This window comes from Argentina silus (genome assembly GCF_951799395.1).
Source record: "Argentina silus genome assembly, chromosome: 17".
Classification (NCBI taxonomy): Eukaryota; Metazoa; Chordata; class Actinopteri; order Argentiniformes; family Argentinidae; genus Argentina; species Argentina silus.
In genome coordinates, this window is record NC_139671.1 from 15,057,740 (window position 1) to 15,077,117 (window position 19,378).

General features: G+C 44.9%; 1 protein-coding gene across 4 annotated transcripts in view; it reads right to left on the minus strand.

Annotated features, from left to right (window-relative positions):
- cdc42bpab (CDC42 binding protein kinase alpha (DMPK-like) b) overlaps positions 1-16,469 on the minus strand; it is a 58,435-nt gene extending 41,966 nt beyond the window's left edge. For all 4 annotated transcript variants that reach the window (XM_083688365.1, XM_083688363.1, XM_083688364.1 and 1 more), the window contains exon 1: positions 15,551-16,469. In XM_083688365.1, coding sequence (XP_083544491.1) covers positions 15,551-15,728 — 178 coding nt within the window. In that variant the 5' untranslated portion in view covers positions 15,729-16,469. The remainder of the gene's footprint in view (positions 1-15,550) is intronic.
- Positions 16,470-19,378: the final 2,909 nt, after the last annotated feature.

Below are 19,378 nucleotides of genomic sequence, written 5' to 3' on the forward strand. Positions count from 1 at the left end.
CAACCTCTTTTTTTCACCCTCCCCGGCAGGGCCAGCTTACATGGCAGCAGGCCTGGTGGGGGGGGGGGGGGTTGGGGGGCGCTGGGCGGGAAGGCAGGCGGAAAACAGAGAACCTAATCTAGGCCTATCCTTACTGAGACCACAATCCTCCTCTTCTTAGTCTGCTAATGTAGCCTAGCTCACAGCCCTGGTCTGAGAAGTGATGTCCCTTGAACAGTGAACCAGGGTTGGGGGTCATTATCAGTTCAGGAAGTAGCCTAAAATCAAAAGTGATTGCAAACGAGGCATTTACTTTCGACGATTCCCCACTTAACTGAAAAAGGAGACGCTTTTCATTGCTTGTGCTTTTTCCCCATTCCCGAATTACAATTTCACTTCAATTGAAATCTAATTGACCCCAGGCCCTGCCGTGAACAGTAGACAGCTCAGACAGCGTGTGGTCGGTGGACAGACCCTCGGACCACAACAGGCTCTGGTCAACTGGGCTGACCTGAGTTAGCTACCAGGGCTGTGGTCCAGAGATCACAGGGTTGGCTGGAAGAGAACGTTAACCACGCCAACGCAAACACCTGGCACCGTTCAGCTCCATTAGACACTATTAGACTATTAGTACCAAGCCTGCAGGTCGCTCTCATCAGACCAGACAGACCGACCTGCTCCAAATAACCACTGAAGTGTAATACGATGTGTTATTACAATGCTATAAGAAGTGCATAACAATTGTATGCATTGATTCCAAATCAGCTCTATGACGAAGTTGCCCAGGTCGATTACCAGGCATAGGCACATATCTGGGATCGGCTTCCTCTCCCTGAATCTTAACCTTTACCGTCGTGTCCAACTCAAAACTGATCTAGGGGCAACTTCCTCCCTACTTACCCCCCAGTCTACATCACCCAGGGGCAGGGCATCACTGGGCATATCCCAATACACACGCACGCACGCACGCACGCACGCACGCACGCACGCACACATACACATACACACACACACACACCAACATCAAACCGTAGGGAGTAAGGGGGGCCTACTTCACTGATTAGTGGGTGAAGTGAGGCAAGCTTTGGCAAAACCACAGAGATGAGAGAATGTCTTTTATCTGAGAGCCAGGCCCATAAGCTAGTCCACAACAAACGGCCTTGAAAGAGAGAAACGCTCACTAGTATCCTTAGTTATATCTGATGTGTACTCTGCTCCTTATAGGCTAGTTAAAGAGTTTCTCAGAATAGAGCGTAGACACAGAGCATGGCCAGAGCAGACGACACCGATTGCTTTTCAGGAAATGTGAGGCTGTCAATGGAAACAGCGCTACATTCCTGAGCTTTTATGACTAAAGCACCAGTCAGTGCTGTGATTTACAAATGGAAACCATTTGTGTCTTGTGTCGATAAGAGGAACTCACACACACAAACGCGCACACACGGACGTACGCACACGCACGCACACACACACACACACACACGCACACGCACACGCACACGCACACGCACACGCACACGCACACGCACACACACACACACACACACACGCACACACACACACGCACACACACACACACACTATAAATGCAGACACACACCAACACACCCAAACTAACACTGCACGTCTCTCCCAGCTTTACCCAAGGATCACCGTCTAATTTATCTTATGTTCTAGTAATGTACATTGTGACATCACCCCTACTTAACACCGCCATTCAGACAAAGGTCTTACAGTGCTATATGTCTTTTCTCACTATCAAAATACACAGTCACACCAAAACATAGCAACAGTTGCTACGACAAGGTGTGGCGCAAGGCGTTTGCAATGCTTTACACATGAATATCCAACCCAATGGTGAGTGGGTGTCTTTGTTTTCAGAGGGTTTTGCAAGAGCGATGAAATGTCAGTCATCCAGTCAAAACAGAGAATACGGTACGAGTGTTTGGTTGGTATTAACAGTGAGTGACACTCTGGGTCTGACACACACACCGCAGGCTATGCAGTGCGACTGGAAATCATCATGAGTAACTCATTCACAGGCAGACTGGTTTGATATGAATCCAAACCCAGTCTATTAGCACATCACTGTATTCCATATAGTACACACACACACACACACACACTACAATGCATCTGGATGCTTCCACTTCTGCCAGTAGCCTAGTTGCTATCACTGACAATGACAAGTCGTGTGTGTGTGCGTGTGCGTGTGCGTGTGTGTGTGCGTGTGCGTGCATGCATGCGCGTGTGTGTGTGTGTGCAAGCATGCGGCATGTGCGTGTGAGATCATTTCAATGGGTGCCCCTCCATCTGTGCCCCCGTCTGCATGTGCCAATGTATATTTGCTTTAGCCTCTGTACTGGAAACAGAAATGTGTACAGTAGAGAGAGGGAATGAGGGAATGAGAGAACCACAAGAGGGAGGACGAGAGGGAAGACGAGAGGAGGGGGGGGGGGGGAGAGCCGGCACGTCTCCCTCAGCAGTGCAATGTCTCCAATCCCACATCCATCCCCTGCTCCAGTAGGAGACATCTGGAAGCCATAAGAGTGATTATTTACGGCCACAGTGAGGTAACGACACAAAAATGCCGCCTCCAGGAGAGAACTTCCCAGATCCTGTACGCCAGACCTGGGAATGGCCTTTCGTAGCACTACTGGAAGGACGTGACCATGAGACCTCATAAGCAGGCCAAGGAGTTGTTTCCTGACCACGTGACCTGACCAGGAAAAGCTCTGAGGGCCCAAGTTCTAGACTAATACAAGGCTCGGTCACGGGGGGGTTTTCATGATTCGACAACATGGTCAATAACTAGCCTAGGGCCTGAAGATTTTTCTGATTAGATCACATGGTCAATGATTATTGACTAGGCTAGGGCCCAGAGTTTTTCTTGGGTTGACTAGGCTAGGGCCCAGAGTTTTTCATGGGTCTCATGGTCTGGAAAAACACCTGGCCCTACTCATGAGGGATCTGTTGTCAGTCTGCATGCCTGTTGCCCTTCCCCTCCAAATCAAAATGGCTGCGTGACCTGCCTCAGGATCCGACTGTGTCAGCAACATAGGCCTATTGACAATCAAGCTGCCTTCTGGGCCAGTTATCTATTGACATTCAAGCTGCCTTCTAGGCCATTTATTTATTTCAGTGGGACATGCTGGTTAAATAAAGACAAAGTACAAAATTGCAGGGAAACCAACTGCCGGTGCCGTTATTACAAGAAAATCGAATGCATTTAAATAACTCTGCTTGAGTGACTGACCAAGTATCGTCATTGATCGAGTTCAAAAATAACCTTTCGGCATTTAGTCCCAAGTAGCTTTAAAACATCCCGTTAATTCTGCAAATTACAGATGAAAACGAACCGGCCCCTTCAAGTCCTGGCCAGGGGCTCCCCTCACAGATGTGGGGACGATTGACACTAAAGGAGTTGGCCAAAAATCAGACAGTCCCGAGCTTGTGATCCCCCGAGGCAATGCCAAGGGGAGTTGAATAGCATGTATTTTGTCATGTGTGATATATGTCAGCTATCACAGAGAGGAGGGGTAAGGCATTAAATCATTAATAAGTACCGAAAATACATAAACGCGTCTGGGAATCACTTACATACCACATAAACATGCATCGGAGCATTAAATTGGGTTTAATGCAACACTGCACACCAGTGACACCAGAATTCCCAGAGAGCCCCCCACCCCCCCAACCCCACCACCCCCCCCCCCCCCCCCGCTCCCAAGCTCTGCACTGTAATAAGAAGGCATGGCTGGTCAGAGCCTTTTTTTAAACTGAACGATCTGTGCTAAGCCGCGGTAAACACACAAACAGGATGTTCCCAAAATATTAAGAAACCAGAGGGGAGGGCGGAGCGGACTAGACAAACAATAGATAGGATCTGGATTGTGCCATGGCCGACTACTGTGTGTGTGTGTGTGTGTGTGTGTGTGTGTGTGTGTGTGTGTGTGTGTGTGTGTGTGTGTGTGTGTGTGTGTGTGTGTGTGAGAAGGGGAACACGCAATCCAGTAAAAATGCAAACATGAGAAAATCCACGCACGTTTCTGTTCCGCCCTAAACGTAGGCAATGTGAAACACATTTTCGACACACAAACGACACACGTTGGCTCAGCGCAGTTTGTTGACAGAATTCTGGAGTTCGTGGCACTCAAAACCTCCAGACCCTGAAAGCTATTTTCTTATGGAAAACTGACGAATCTGACATCTAAGGCATATAGACTTAGGCATATGTGCCGTGAGCAAGATGTTGTGTATGTTCCATTGCAGTGATGCAAGCCAAATGCTGTAAGGAATGCTTTTACACTGGTGTCAGTGGTGAGATACCTCTCATATCATAAAGCTGCCATCACAGATCCACCTAAAACACCACTAACGTCCCAGAGCGTGAGTTAGGAGGGGATTTTACAGTTTAGAAGGGGATTTTCAGCATGTCTGGGGATCTGTAGACCAGAAGGCCCAACGACTGACAGGGGCAGCTGCATGAACCTGGTGTTTTTATGGTGAGCAGAAGTGCTCGTTTCTCAAATGAAGCAACAAATGAGTTTATGGGTCTGAAAGTCATCAAAGGGAGGCGGCTCAAGGATCGGATTGCTTTGGGAGGTACAGAGGTCCTTACAATGATCCCACAACAAACCCAGATAGTGTTGAATTGGATAACATACAGAAAAAGCTTAACAACTAGGCTAGGCCCTAAGTCTGGGGTGTAGGCTATTCTGTTCTTGTTACGGCTGTCTGCATAGTCAGTAAATGTTGTTGTCCAAATGTAGGGCTAAAATGACTGATTTCAGCTTTTAACTTGTTGACGATGACCTAACCTGTTTTCCCACATGTGTTGGTTACTCAATAGACGAGAATTCAATGAGAAACCGACTGCAACCTTGAGAAGCAGATAAGATGACTGTCTTCCCAATTAACAAAATTGCTGAAACACAATATTGTACGTTTAAGAGAGGTAGTAGCTAGCGCCCGGCAACACCGCACTGTAACCCTCACACTGTATGAGCCCTGTCTCCCCACCCCAGCATTAAACAAACAGGTAGAGGACAACTCAAAATGGAGAGAGACCTACATACTGCAGCAGTCTGAGAGATGACACTGACAGTGAACCCTTCACCAAATGACATACCCAACCCCCTTTAGGAAAACCTGTCACTGAGGGGAAAAAAGGTGCCATTTGCTTTACAGATTATCCTGTTTTCGTTCAACGTAAAATGTCTGGCCTTCCATCTTCTCCCTGTGGCAAAATGTGTCACGGTAGAGGTAATCCAAGCCTTTTCATTCCCTGGGAAACAGGAGCGAGGTGTACCCTGGCTGGAGGTTTTCTATCATGGCTGACAGGAAGACCGAGAGGGGGGTTGGTGGAGGTCATTGAAACACCATATCTATCTAACCTCTGCACCGCCTCATCCTATACGCTACCATTACGATGTTACAACACCAGTAGAACTCCCACTGGAACGAGATGGGCGGATTCAAATGACATAACGCAGGTAGTTAAAACCGTGGGGTGAAGTATTAGTGACCTGCAACTACGGTTGGGCGGTGGAAGTTTTACCGATAGCACAAGTTTACCCCCGGTATAAGTCCTGCAACACCGTCCATACCGTTATTTTGCCGTGACTCCTCCAAGTGCAGGAGCCGAAGTTTATTAAATGAGTATAGAGGCTTATGCAATGATGAGTGACACATGCAATGCGTGAGGCGTGATGCGTGGCACTGTGGAACATGTTTAGCCTGCTCCCGTAGCCAGGGAGAGAGAGAAAACCCTGAAGCTCACAGCCAGTAAACTCATGTGAAGTGACCTTTTGACTTGGAACATGGCAAACGCAGCTGCCCTAGTATGGCAACGTTTTGGATGCAGACCAGATGACAAAGGCGGGGCCCTATAATTTCCGCAAATACAATTGTGTGTATGTGTGTGCTTTGTGCACCCATAGCTGGCTATATGTGTGTAGCCAGTTGGTGAATGTCAGCAATGTAGAGGCTTCGTTTAAAAAAAAAGGCTTTTCAAAACGTATTTAACTGCCACACTTATTGACAGAATACCACCTTGATTACTTTCGTTAACTGAATAGGCCACTAGATTCAGCTTGTGAACATGCAGTAAAATACAGGAGGAAAACTTCAATGTTTTTTGTTTTTTTTAGTTACTGATAGGAAAAAGAAATGGTAGGCTAGACAAGACAGTGTATTCTGATATCCACACTAGCATACTCCATAGAATTAAGCAATGCATTGGCTATGCATTCTCAGTGGTATGCTATTGAAACATAGCCATTAGCCATTGTATCTGTGGACTTTCACATTGATGTAGTCATTGTATCTGAGGACTTTCACATTGATGTAGTCATTGTATCTGAGGACTTTCACATTGATGTAGCCATTGTATCTGAGGACTTTCACATTGATGTAGCCATTGTATCTGAGGACTTTTGCACTGATGTAGGCTAGGCTAGGCTAGGCTTGGCTAGGCTAGGCTATTTCTGTGTGTTAACTGTTGCGTTGCAGGTGGGCCTCTGAACAGGGATACGACAGTATACTGTGTACACAGGGTTCCGCTGACTGAAATCTGAAGAAAGCCACAAAACTACCGCTTTACTGCTACGAGAATAAATGAGGGGGACAAACGCTATATATACTCATCGGCAGTCCTTCACAGCAGACACTTTCTGGGCCACAACCAATCCCCACGGCTGGAAACACTACTAATTATAACCCTCAGAAGAAGAAAGGTGTCAATGCTGGGACTTGTAACCATAAGCATCTCGCAAATATGCATCTGGCTACAGAACGGCGTGTTAGGACGTGTTACCACAGGAGAAGAAGAAGACAGATGCTACGACTGCTAAAAAATGAATTATATTTCAAAGGGTGATATTGCAAAATCGCTCCACTGGTGGACAGCCAGTGGCAGTCTTTCCCTGCAATGGTGGTGTTCGTTTGGGGACGGGGACGGGGGGGGGGGGTCAGGCTGAGAGAGTGTTCCAGGCCATGGGTTTGTTCTTTTTCTAACATAATAGAATAGATCAACAGACTGAATAACAAAAGAAAGAAAACCAATATGCATGATGTTACTGGTAGTATTTCAGCCCTCCACAACGCAAAACTCTGCTCTGTCAATACCATACGCTGTCCCTTCCCACTCTCCTATAGACAGGGAACAACAGACATTCGTTTGTTGATGTTTTATGAAGAGGACAGAGCGTATCTGTCTTTTATTTGGAAAAGCTTTAAAGGCTAAACTGAACTGTGTTTCGAACACAGCAGCGACACCAGCAATCACAAGGAAACAACTTTGGTTGGCTAGTCTTGGTGTGCCTCTCTCTGGGATCACTACAACACAGGAACTGGTTAAGTGAGGCTAACCTGAGGAACAAAACCGCAACCTGACTAGACTAGATAACACTTGGGAAATAACCCTTCATGCTTTTTTGTGAATGATAGCTTATCAGATTCAGGGAGAGGAAGTATAAAGGTTTGTTTTGACTTCATCAGTGACATCTGTGTCACAGTCTAGACTGTTTACTATTTATCTGGGTGTTCTATTCAGAAACAGTAGCAACATATTGAAATACAGTAGGCTCTACTCAATGAATGACACTTAACATGATGAACTGTTCTTTCAGTAAAACTAGGCCACAGCCTAGGCTATATCTTAACATCTTTTTGTATATCATTATAATATTTGGCTGGCTCACTCACTTCACATATATTCTTATCAAGGGCCACTTATGAGACAAAAATATGTGCAAATCATCCATATTAACAGATGGATATGCACGAAAGCAAGTATTTAGCTAAAGGGTCGAACACATCTTGAGCATATGGAGCGTAATTATCATAAAATATCTAAATATTTACGGGTGGAAAAGCCTGTAAAAACCTAATTATTTTCAACCTCAACCTAAGTTCAGCATTACAATTATTGAAGTGTGAAGCAATTTTCCGATGTGTAGCCAGCAGCAATATGGGGGTATTAGTGTCTACTGTGAGGGGGTTATGGGGTTAGGTTGGTTAGGGGGGGGGGTATTAAAACAAGTCATCCAGGACAAGAGGACTGACAGACTAATGAGAAAAACACACATCCAACCAAGGAGCAGTTGAGCACAGAGTCGGGTCCTTTTGTACATGCAAATAAATCACCCACCCCGACACAGCCGTCGGCTACCCTGAGACGCATAATCCCATCCCTGTAGTCCTCTCATACGAAGAAGGGAAGCATGGTTGAGGTATCTGACTATATATAGTGCCGGCAGCAGAGATGTCCCACAGACAATTGAGATGACAATCAGAGAGACCACAGGACTTCCTGATGTCGTGTCATGCCAGACGGCGTCACTGTATTGCTCTCGCCACGGCTTCCTGTGACCCACGCAGGAGGAAGAGGTTGGAGAACACATCGCCACAACAACAGGATCCACACACACACACACACACACACACACACACACACACACACACCCACACCCACACACATACACATAAACACACACACACCCACACACATACACCCACACCCACACATATACCCACACCCACACACACATAAACACACACACACACACACACACACACACACACACACACACACAGTGATAGCAATAGAGAGAAGACCACTGGAGTACAGATCAGAGAGGGATGGAGGGAAAAGGATAGACAAAAAAACACACACACACACACACACACACACACACACAAACACATATATGGATACACACACACGCGCACACAAATACATGCACACACACACACACACACACACACTCACCCACACTCACACTCACACACATATGGATACACACACGCGCACACAAATACACACACACACACACACACACACACACACACACTCACACACGCGCACGCAGAGGAAGAATAAATCAAAACCTTGACTGTATTAACCACATACTACCACGCCGCTGCCAGATATTCTGTGACCACAAGTCGTGGGCGGAACAGACATGCAGACAAACAGGTAATCTGATTAGCCCAGTATGCACGGGAGCTTCATTTTATTACCGAAATCTATCTTGACAACATAGCGATTCTTCAACTGCTGGAGTCTCCCTGTTCACCACCTGATCACTACCATGTGAGACCTCAGATGCTGTGAATGCCTGTCATTTACTGGGAGAGCGATGCGACGGAAGGAGACCGGGGCCCGGGACGGGCCCTATATCTGTTGTTATTAGAGTCATGGGGAAAATGTGCGCATCCCCATCATGCACAGATGCACACAGCAGCGCAGTGTGGACCTAAAAATAGACACAGTCACCCTCAAACTCACCGGCGCACCAAAAGTCAAGGGCACCACCGAGATAGGTGTGGAGGCCCTAGGCTGTATCGATACAACAGGCATGGCGACAAAGCAATATCCCATAATACTGTATACGAACAGCAGCCACGTGTTGGACTAATTGGCCCCTTATCACATGATCTCCTAGAATTCCGTGTCACGTCTCGGTGTTCTATAGGAAGACAGAACATTCTAATGGGCCGCCATGTTGCGTGGACAGTGAAAAAAATATGCTGTTGCATAGACTTTAATATAATGCCCATTCTAAATGTTCTCTTTCTATGGGTGGTGGGCCTGTCCTCTAGTACGCAGGACAGTGTGTTCCAGCGTGTACAGTACAACCAGGTGAGAGAGACTAGTGTTAGTGCTTGTGTGTAGGCTGCAGCAGGACAGGCTACCTGTGTCATAAGCTGCCACTGCAGAGATGTCAAAGGACACTCAACCCCCACGGCTGGTCTGACTGCATTGTCAGACTGACTCAGCCTTTGGACGCACGCACACACACACACACACACACACACGCACGCACGCACACGCACACACAGTCACTGACTTACCACACATCAGGGTACACAGTTCCTGAGAGTGAGGGGGAGGGGGGGGGGGGGGGGATAGCAACAGAGAGAAGACTACTGGAGTACACAGGTCTGAGAGGGGGGGAGGGAGGGAGGGAGGGAGGGAGGGAAGGAGGGAGAAGGATAAAGGATAGACTAAAAAGAGAGGGCAAAGGGGTAGTAGAGGGAACTATACATACAAGGGAGAGAGAAAGAGAGAGAGAGAGAGAGAGAGAGAGAGAGAGAGAGAGAGAAGACGGGGAGAAAGGTGGGGAAAGAGGGAGTAAGAGAGAGCGAAGGAGGAAGAGATAGAGGTGAACAGTAGAAAGACAGAGAGGGTGGGGACTGGGGGACAAAGAGCTTGCCCTAAACAGCTGCTGTAGTCCTAACATTGCACCTCCACTCCAAATTCCACAGCCCAGCTATGAAGGGCTGGGGCCTGAGTCAGCTCTTTCACACACAGCTGAGCCTCAACAAAATGCAGGGATGCTCTGACTACGGCAGGCACAGAGGGTCAGAAAGCACAAACGCTCCTTTCTGACTTTCTCTGTCTGTCTATGCCCCATAATTACCTGCATTCATCTATCAGCAGCTTTGCCAGTAAACAAATTACCACTGAATTGGCAGTGTCATCTGCAATCTAATGAGATACAGAAGAATGTTCAGATGGCATTTAGTCAAAAAGTTTTGTTTTGTTAATACTACTAACAAGTAATAAATATAGGCCTATTCGAGGGTGCGTGTGCGTGTGTGTGTGTGTGTGTGTTTCCCCACCCCTCCCCTTCCAGTAACAGTGTACACGTACAGTACATTGAGAGGGAGGGAGAGAGAGCGAGAGAGAGAGAGAGTGAGAAAACAGGGCTGGGAGCAGAGCAGAGGTGAATTATTTGCCATATAATCATACTATTACATCTGGTCTCCCATGCCAGGCCCTCAGTGGAAGCAACATCCTGTGATAGAGATGAACCAAAGACAGATAGATCACGGTGCTCATTATTTATGAACTCTGGCTAGAGTGGCTTCTCTGTTCTCGGAGCTGTTCATCGTTTTCATCCCCCAGGTTAGAGGAAGCCTATTTGGGCACAGACTCAAACTGATATCAGACTGATAGGCCGAGATCGTAAATATTCTGTTCACACCGACAGTGGCCATGATTGTTGTAGAACACAGAAGCCACTGTCTGAACCGTTATCAAACGATAGGCGAGCTGCTGGTTTCTAATCAGTTGTAGAATCTTACGTAGTGGGGATCATATCGGCCAATTCAATTTCAAAACTAAATCCTCCCCAAGGCTGCCAAAACATAATCCAGAACATTTAACCTTCAAATGACTGGTGGGAAAACAAAAACACTACCTGTGAACCAATCTTTTCTGCTTATTACACTCAGTGCTGGGAGCTGTGTGGATTCTAGGCCCTTTCCCCTGCTCCCAGGGCCGGCCACAAAACCCCAGTTCAGTTAAGTGAAGGGAGAAGACAAAAGTATGCAAGAAGTGTCCTTGCCAGTTGGCAACGGATCCATTTCAGTCGAAAAAAACTCAAGCTCGAGCAGCCCTGCATAAATTCATCCTTTCACAAAGTGAAAAATCATTTGATGAAAACAATGTCCCTCTGTCTGTCTGTGTGTGTCTGTGTGTGTCATTGGTCTAGACTGCGCTTGGCAGAGGAAGAACTGCTAATTATTCCTCTGGGTTGGAGTCATTAAGGAGAGGATAACATTCCTTTTTCTGCCTGTGAGAGAGAGAGAGACACAGACCCCGTCATGCATTTGGCTTGAGAGGTCCATCATTAGCCAAATGTGTAGGTGTAGAACACTTTTGGGTTCGAGGTAGAACCCTTTCCACAGAGGATTCTAAATGGAACCAAAAATGGTTCTGCTTTAGAACCCCCTGTGAAAAGGGTTCAACATATAACCCAAATAGTTCACCATGGACCCCAAAAGGGTTCTTCAAATGGTTCCCCTACAGGGACAAAAACCTTTTTCTACAAGTGTATTGACTCCCACTCTTATACATTTTGCCTACTATAGACTTACAGAGTAGTTTATGACACTAGAGTAGTCATATAGCCCTATACTAGCCCAGCCTATACTTCACAATAAACAGAAGTGTCTCATAGTCATTCTTCTAGGATAAATTAAGCTATGGGGCCTATTCCCAGCAGCACCACAACGTAGAAACAGCACGGTGGTGCGTTTGTTAATATTCACTTCAAAATGTTCTGCAAACACTAGCGTGCCTGGTCTGCTGGATACACTGGAGAGGAGAGGGGTGAGGGGTCACCCAGAGAGAACATCGGAGGCCCCAGGGGAGAGGGGGAAGCCATTTACAAATCTCTGGGTCCTCAGCGGTGGCTACTAAACAGCAGTGCCCTCAGGTAGAATAGTGAAACTAGAAAAGGAAAACACTTGTCAAAAAACTTGTCAACACGTGTAAAAAAAAAAAAAACCCTGATGGAGGTCTGTTGACCGAAACATTGGTATATTCCCACATTTACGAGAAGTGAGTTTTTATCTTTTTTATTTATTTATTTAGTTTAGTTTATTTATTTACTCTGAGAACTTGGATCAAGCTACGGTGTGCAAACTTTTCTCAAACAAGAATCGTGAAACGAACCAGACCCGGGCCCCGTTCCAAATCCATACTAGCTAGCATACGATAAAGTATCAAGCTATGTGTTAGCACAGCATTCTACGTGGTATGCTAGTTTAGACATCGGAACACAACCCCAGAGCCATACAGTACAGAGTATTGTACATGGCTCTGAACAGACCCATTAACAATACTCATTAACATGAACATCCACTGCTATAAACTGGATTTATCTGCACATTCTCCCTGGGCCCATCTTGATTTGTCGGGAATGGGGACTCCTGCTAGGGCTGGAGCTGAGTCAGGTTGGTATGAGATATGGACAACATAAAAACACTAGTCTGCTACATTTAGGCCACTTAAACAGTCTGCTATGGAGTGAGGCATCCGCTGAGAGGAGTCGAAACATGGTGGGCCTCTCCTGTGACTCTGTGTCTCTTTGTGACACAGGACAATGGAATAGCAAGAGAATAACTCTTCCCCCCACAAAGTGAATGAATGAGTGTGAGTGAGTGAGTGTATTAGAAGATAAATAAGTAAATGAGTGAGTGAATGAGTGAATGAGTGAATGAATGAATGAATGACCTTGCCACTAATGTGATTAGCCAGCTGCTGCACAGGAGTGACCAACACAGAACACAATACAGAGCCGCAGAGCCACTTCCTGGTATGACATCATGTGCCCAAAAGCCGAAGCCGCCCAAGTCCCCCCTGTGTTTCCTGCCACTGCCCTGCGCGGAATCTCCACACAGGAAACAGTATAACAACCAGCGTTGTGACAAGGATGTCCTGACCCCTGCACCACAATCAACCCCACCATCATCACCCTCCTCACAGCCCTACCGGGCATAACCATCCCCCTGTGCACCTGGCCTGCCTGGGTCTGCCCTGGGCCCTGGATCACATGTGTGGACTCAACTCAAAGATATCCACACCACCATAACCACTACTAAACAAAGGCTTGAGTGCTTGAGATGCAGGCTGCCAAGATAATCAAAGGCCCAGTAGGGTGGAGCACAGCCACTATAGTTCAACAGCTGTGCAGGGTGAATTTCATACAAGGACACTGGCTAGGCTTAGGCTAATATTGGTTCACCTCTGATGTGACTGATCTTCATCTAATCAAATATTGCAGGATATATAAAGGTTAAATAAAACATTAAATACAAATCGAATCAACCTCCCAGGCGATGATGATAAAAGTACTATTATGAAAATCACTTTGGATTGGCCAAACTACAAAAGAGAGCAGCTTGGTTGTGCTACCTTGAATGTCAACCAGATGCATTGTTTTCTGTCTCCAATGTTCTGCTTATTTACTGGTAGACAATTATGTCAGATGCTGTAGTGAGGATTATATACAATGATACAGGGTAGTGAATATGGTATGTACATTTTTTTTGACTGATAATAATTTCTAGTCAACATCCCAGGCTAAGGTAAAAAAAATACTAGGGTGAAAGTCACAGTCAATTTAGCCAAATATAACAAACTGCTGAACGGCCCCACCAAGAAAAATAGTAGTTGATTATGTTACATTCAAATAAGAGCGTTGTTTAAAGTATCCAGTCTTTTCACTGCTTTTTGCCTGGTTGGCCTCAGGTAGTGAGGGTCTGAGGGTTGAAGGATCAACTGGAGGCTAGCAAATATGGTAGGGTAAAGGATAGGATATAGAGAACTAGGCCTGGTTCAATGACTTATGGCTGTAGGTCATAGAGGGGTCTCTATTTCAACTGTAATGAGGTCACCAAACAAGAGGAAAAGCAAACACTATACAAATGTTTGTCTACTGGTGAGGAGGGAAGAGCGAGGTGGACATATCACTCGTGGGATCAACTAACAAATGACAGACAGACACAATCTCATCTCAAAACATAAAATGATCTACTAGCCTCATGACGACAAACTAGCCCACTGTCTGTTAATCATATTTATTTGGGCATGTGATTATTTCATTTCAGGCCCCAATTCCTCTCTTCTGTTTGAAATAGAACTTCAAAGTGTTTCTTTAGTTAGGGGAACTGTGTTTCATTTGACATACATCCAAATGATCCATCATGTTATGAAATATAATATATCAGATCATGTCATCCAGTAATGTGGTGAGTGACTGGGGTAATTAGGCTACAATGTGTCAGCTTACAATAGGCTTAATTACATAGTAATAGAATAACTGTTGTGTAAAGTCTTAACAACGTTTTGCATCTGATTTACTACATATAGGCCTAGTACTGCTGCTGTACAACTAAAACCACTACAGTTAAGCAAAAAATTCAGATTTGGTAGCATTTCTTTTTTACATATGTCATTATTCTATTGTGAGTGAATGACTCCTGTATAAGAACAACGTTTCTGAGGCCGTAATTGCAGTATTTAAACTTGTCTGTGCCGCAAAGTTATCTGGTAGTGTCCTGTGTCAACACGGGAAATGTCAAAATGAAGTCACACTTGGCAGCACCGGGCATCTCCGACAGGCAAGCCCCAGCAACAGCAGCGCTCACCTTTACCAGTCAGATAAAGGTGAGTCGTTCGCATTCCACATTCATGCACAAACCAAACACCCGATGTCGTCACAGTTCACTTTTCCGCAAATGATTGAGTTGTTTGTGTGTGTTGTGTGTGTGTGTGTGTGTGTGTGTGTGTGTGTGTGTGTGTGTGTGTGTGTGTGTGTGTGTGTGTGTGTGTGTGTGTGTGTGTGTGTGTGTGTGTGTGTGTGTGGTCCTGTCCTGTGTGCTTTGCTTTGCTTTCACTGCGACTGGGGAGTGGGGAGAGGTTAGAAAATTGCAGACGTTCCATTACATTTTAGGGCCTAGCCACCACGTCTACAACGAATGGCAACAGAATGTCACCATTCTTTTGTTGGTTTGTCTGAAGTGTGTTTGTTATGAGACACACACGAATGAAGTCGTATAGAAAGTATCTCAAAAGCAGTCATAGGCCAGTACAAAAACACAATAACATTCTAACTAGCTTGAAGTGTAGTGCAGAGGTGGCCTAGCTGCATAGGACAGAGGGGAAGCCTCAAAGCTGGCCTAGTGAGCCTTACTATAAAAGGAATGTGTGAAGGCAGGGCCAATGCACCAACGTTATCATCTTACAAAAAAGGAAGAAGGAAAAAAATCTTACCCCAATCCAGAAACTCCAAAATGTTTTTCTCTCTTCTGAGGGGCGAGTTGTTGCACTCATCATAAAGACAGATAAGGATATCCAACAGCGTTTCAATACTAAGGCATTGGCCATTTGACTGAGCTGGGCCGTCCAGGATCAGTTTTTCCAGTTTCTTCAAACGCACCTCTCCCGACATGATTCAAACTATATAATCAGGTGATGGTAGGCTAGGGGAAATTATAGAAAGTCACTTATACAGTTAGCCTATATTCAGGCTGACCAGGGGCTAAGAAGTTATCTCACCTTGTAGAAGAAAAAAAAACTTCACAGGCAAGCAAACGCTATTTGCGGGCTAAGAAAGATCTATCATGATCCTCCTCTTACAAATCTATCGATAGAGTATCTTGGAGGTGGGTGAGATGTATAATATTTCCTCATTTTATTCAACCTATTCCCCCAAGACACATAAAAGAGAACTCACAATCGCAGACCCTGCCCTGGCCCGGCAGATTTGACGTAATGAAAGCGCTGGTATTTCCTTTCAAATTTTCTAATCTTCTCATCCAAAAATCCTCTCAACGAGAATATTACCCGTGACAAATGCAGTTACAGCAATCCCCTGAGTTGTTGATATTTGTGGTTATCCATTCTGCAGCAAACAAAAATGCATCAACACTAGATCTGCAATGCTACAAAGCCCCAATGCCCCTCCTCTGAGAATGGAAGGGCGAAAGGCTTAGCTAGCTAGTTTTTTCCTTTAATTCCCATTCTTCCAAAATCATCGGTCTGATCTCTTCACAGTTTAAAACGATGACTCGAGTATAGGTCCATTGTCGTAGCCGTCGAAAACGCGGTTTCTTTCAGAGGTTGATCTCTTTCCCGTCAAGAAGAATGCTGTATTCTTGCTCATACCAATCCAGGACACTGCCTTCCCCCCCTTGCCTCCCGGTCGCTTGCCGTCTCGAGCTACAGCCTGCTGCTGCAGGCAAAATCCCAGATCATCATGGCGACCGTCATACGCTGCCGTCACAGCATCTGCTGCGGGGCCGGGGAGCGAAGGGGTGCTGGAAAAGATGGTCAATATTGTGAATGGAAACTGCGGGCGTTGGTAGGGAATGACACATTTACCAATGAATAACTGGCCCTTTAATTGCCTGAACATTGTTTTATTTATGAGAGGACCTTCGGGGATACGTTTAGACAGTGAGAGAAATAACACCTAGCTCTACCTTGGTGAAGTTTTTTTTGTTGTTGTGCTGATCAATCGAATATTGGTGAAGTAAATATGAGTAGTTTATAGCCTAATAGCCCACCTAAATGTTGAGAGCTAGGCTGTGAAGTTATGAATGTAAAAAGATAATTAAATGATTAAATAAATATAGACCTAAAAAAACAAATATAATTGGATTAAATTTGTATGTTGTATTAGCCTATTACCAATGGTTATTACAATGCATACATAACTATGAGTAAACCTAAAGGGATTGGGCTGCCTTGATTGGCTGCTAATATGGCGTCGAAACAGTCTCAACATCAAAGGCACACGAATTCCAAAGAGAATGGAAAGTATTATGAGTTTCAAAGTTGAAAAGAGCTTCAGAAACATCATCTTTTGTTTGAAAATGTTCCCCCATCTCTTTGATCAATATCATAACACCATTGTGATATTTTATGTTATAAAAGAAACATATCGGGTGTTCAAATAGCCCAATAGACTTGTATATTGAAATAAGAAAACAAAAGTTTATAAGTCAAAACACAAACCTGCATAGTGCCAAAATACTGTCCAATGACTTAGCTCCTAAAAAGGCACAATCCCGCCCCCTGGCGGATGCAGCATCTTACTTCAATTAGAGGATATGCCTAATTTAGTGTTGTCTGTCTCTGGTCCATCTGGAGTCTTTCTATTGGTTCAATATTATGATTTATGGCTTTGATTATTTTAACGCACTGCTTATTTGCATAAAGATTATTTTAGATCGGTTGGTCAAATGTAGGCTACTGGTAGTAATGGCAAATTTAGGGCTATATTTGTAATTCTACATTTCAAGTTAGTAAAGAAGGATGAAAGCCTAGAGATAGACATACGCTATTAATTACATTTCTTTTACCACAATTACGTAGACTTTGTATAGGTCAATGAAATGGAATTGGACCATAATTGCATTGTCTTTCTTGCACATGTCTAGCGCTGTTTCATGCTCCTCAGACCTCCTGAGATGGTTATTGGTGGCAACCCTGGCCACTTACTCTGTAGAATGAACTTCAGCAGAATAGGTTACAGCTGAGGCTATGTGGGAGCAAATGATGTCATGTCTTCAAATATTTGATGTTAAGATACGATCTGTAGCAGCATCTAGCATAATCAGGAAGTAAGTGACAATACAGCCATGTAAATAATGAGTTAAATATTTACCGTTGCACAGCTTCCTCCTCCCTCTTGAGAGAGGCTCAAAATAAGTCCAATTCTCTGATTCTAAGAAATGTGCAAACCACATGCAAATATTGTAGGCCGATTTTACATTTTGGCAACATAATTTCAAGGCTTTCCCCACATATACAAATTAAATAATATTCCATTGTATGCTTTTAGAACAAATCCTTGATTCTACTATCACTGTACCATTGTATACGTGTAGAAGCACTGCGGGATTTTAGTCTCACAAATGGAAGGGGATCACATCTGAATTGGACAGCTGCTCTAATGCAAATGTGAGATGTTAATTAACACCTGTGTTGTTGATTGTAGGACCTCACGGGTATTTGATTGAAAAGAAATGGCACCTGGGAGAATCAAATGTATTCTTTGAACCCTGAACATGTCTTTGATTGGGATGGGAAGAGGGAAAGACTGAGAAATATCACACAAAGAGAACCTTAATTTGCTAGATTAGGGTTTGAAATGTCAGGGAAATTTCATGTGTATTTTGGGCTCTAAGCTATCCATAGACTGATGCTCATAGATTGGACAATTTATTGTATTTGGTCTGAATTCACATAGTCTACCGTGATTATTCTAAGCACCATAAATCAGTTATACTGATACAGTGTTTTATATTTCCATGTGTATATTGACAACATAATGTAGTACAATGCATGTTGCAAGAACAATATAAAATAAATAAAAGCTAAATACAATTTACATGTTAAGAATAAACACAAACACAGCACAGCATTTACAGTAGCTCCAGCGAGTGTGGTGGTCCTCATTCTGGCTGTAGAGCCGGTCTCCTGACAGTCATCTGTCATTTGCTCTTCCTGTGTCTTCCTTTAGTCTGTCTGACATCTCAGAGCAAATAAGGCCCAATACACAAACTCAGACAGGCCCCCTCTGTAGCCACCAGCCCCGCTTCTAATGTTTGTGTGACAAAAAAAGGCAAGGCAAATCCTGCAATGGAATCAGATAATCACCAACCTGCGAAGAGCCTCCCCAATCCACATCTTCACTGCGGCCCCTGGATTAACTGTCTGTTTGGCTAATAACTTTAATCTGTTGGAGGGGCAGAAGGGGTGATGGGTTTGGAATCAACATCTAATCCTTTCGCCCACCCACCCTCCCCTCCCTAAACTCATGGGCAATGGGTCCCCCTGATGATCAACTAAAATGGCTGCCAGACACAGTGTGTGAGTCTGACAGAAATAAGCCTGCTGACAGACTGCTGCCAGACTGGCCTTGCTTTACATTGTCCAGTGGAATGTACACGTTAGTCAGGGTGTAGAAGGGTGCTACTGAGAGGGTGCACGGCGGGTTCATAAGGTCAAGGGATGTCTAGCAGCTGTAGACAACAAGAGGGCAGGAATCAACTGAACAATCCTGGCTAAAACAAGAATGAGTTATTACAAGAA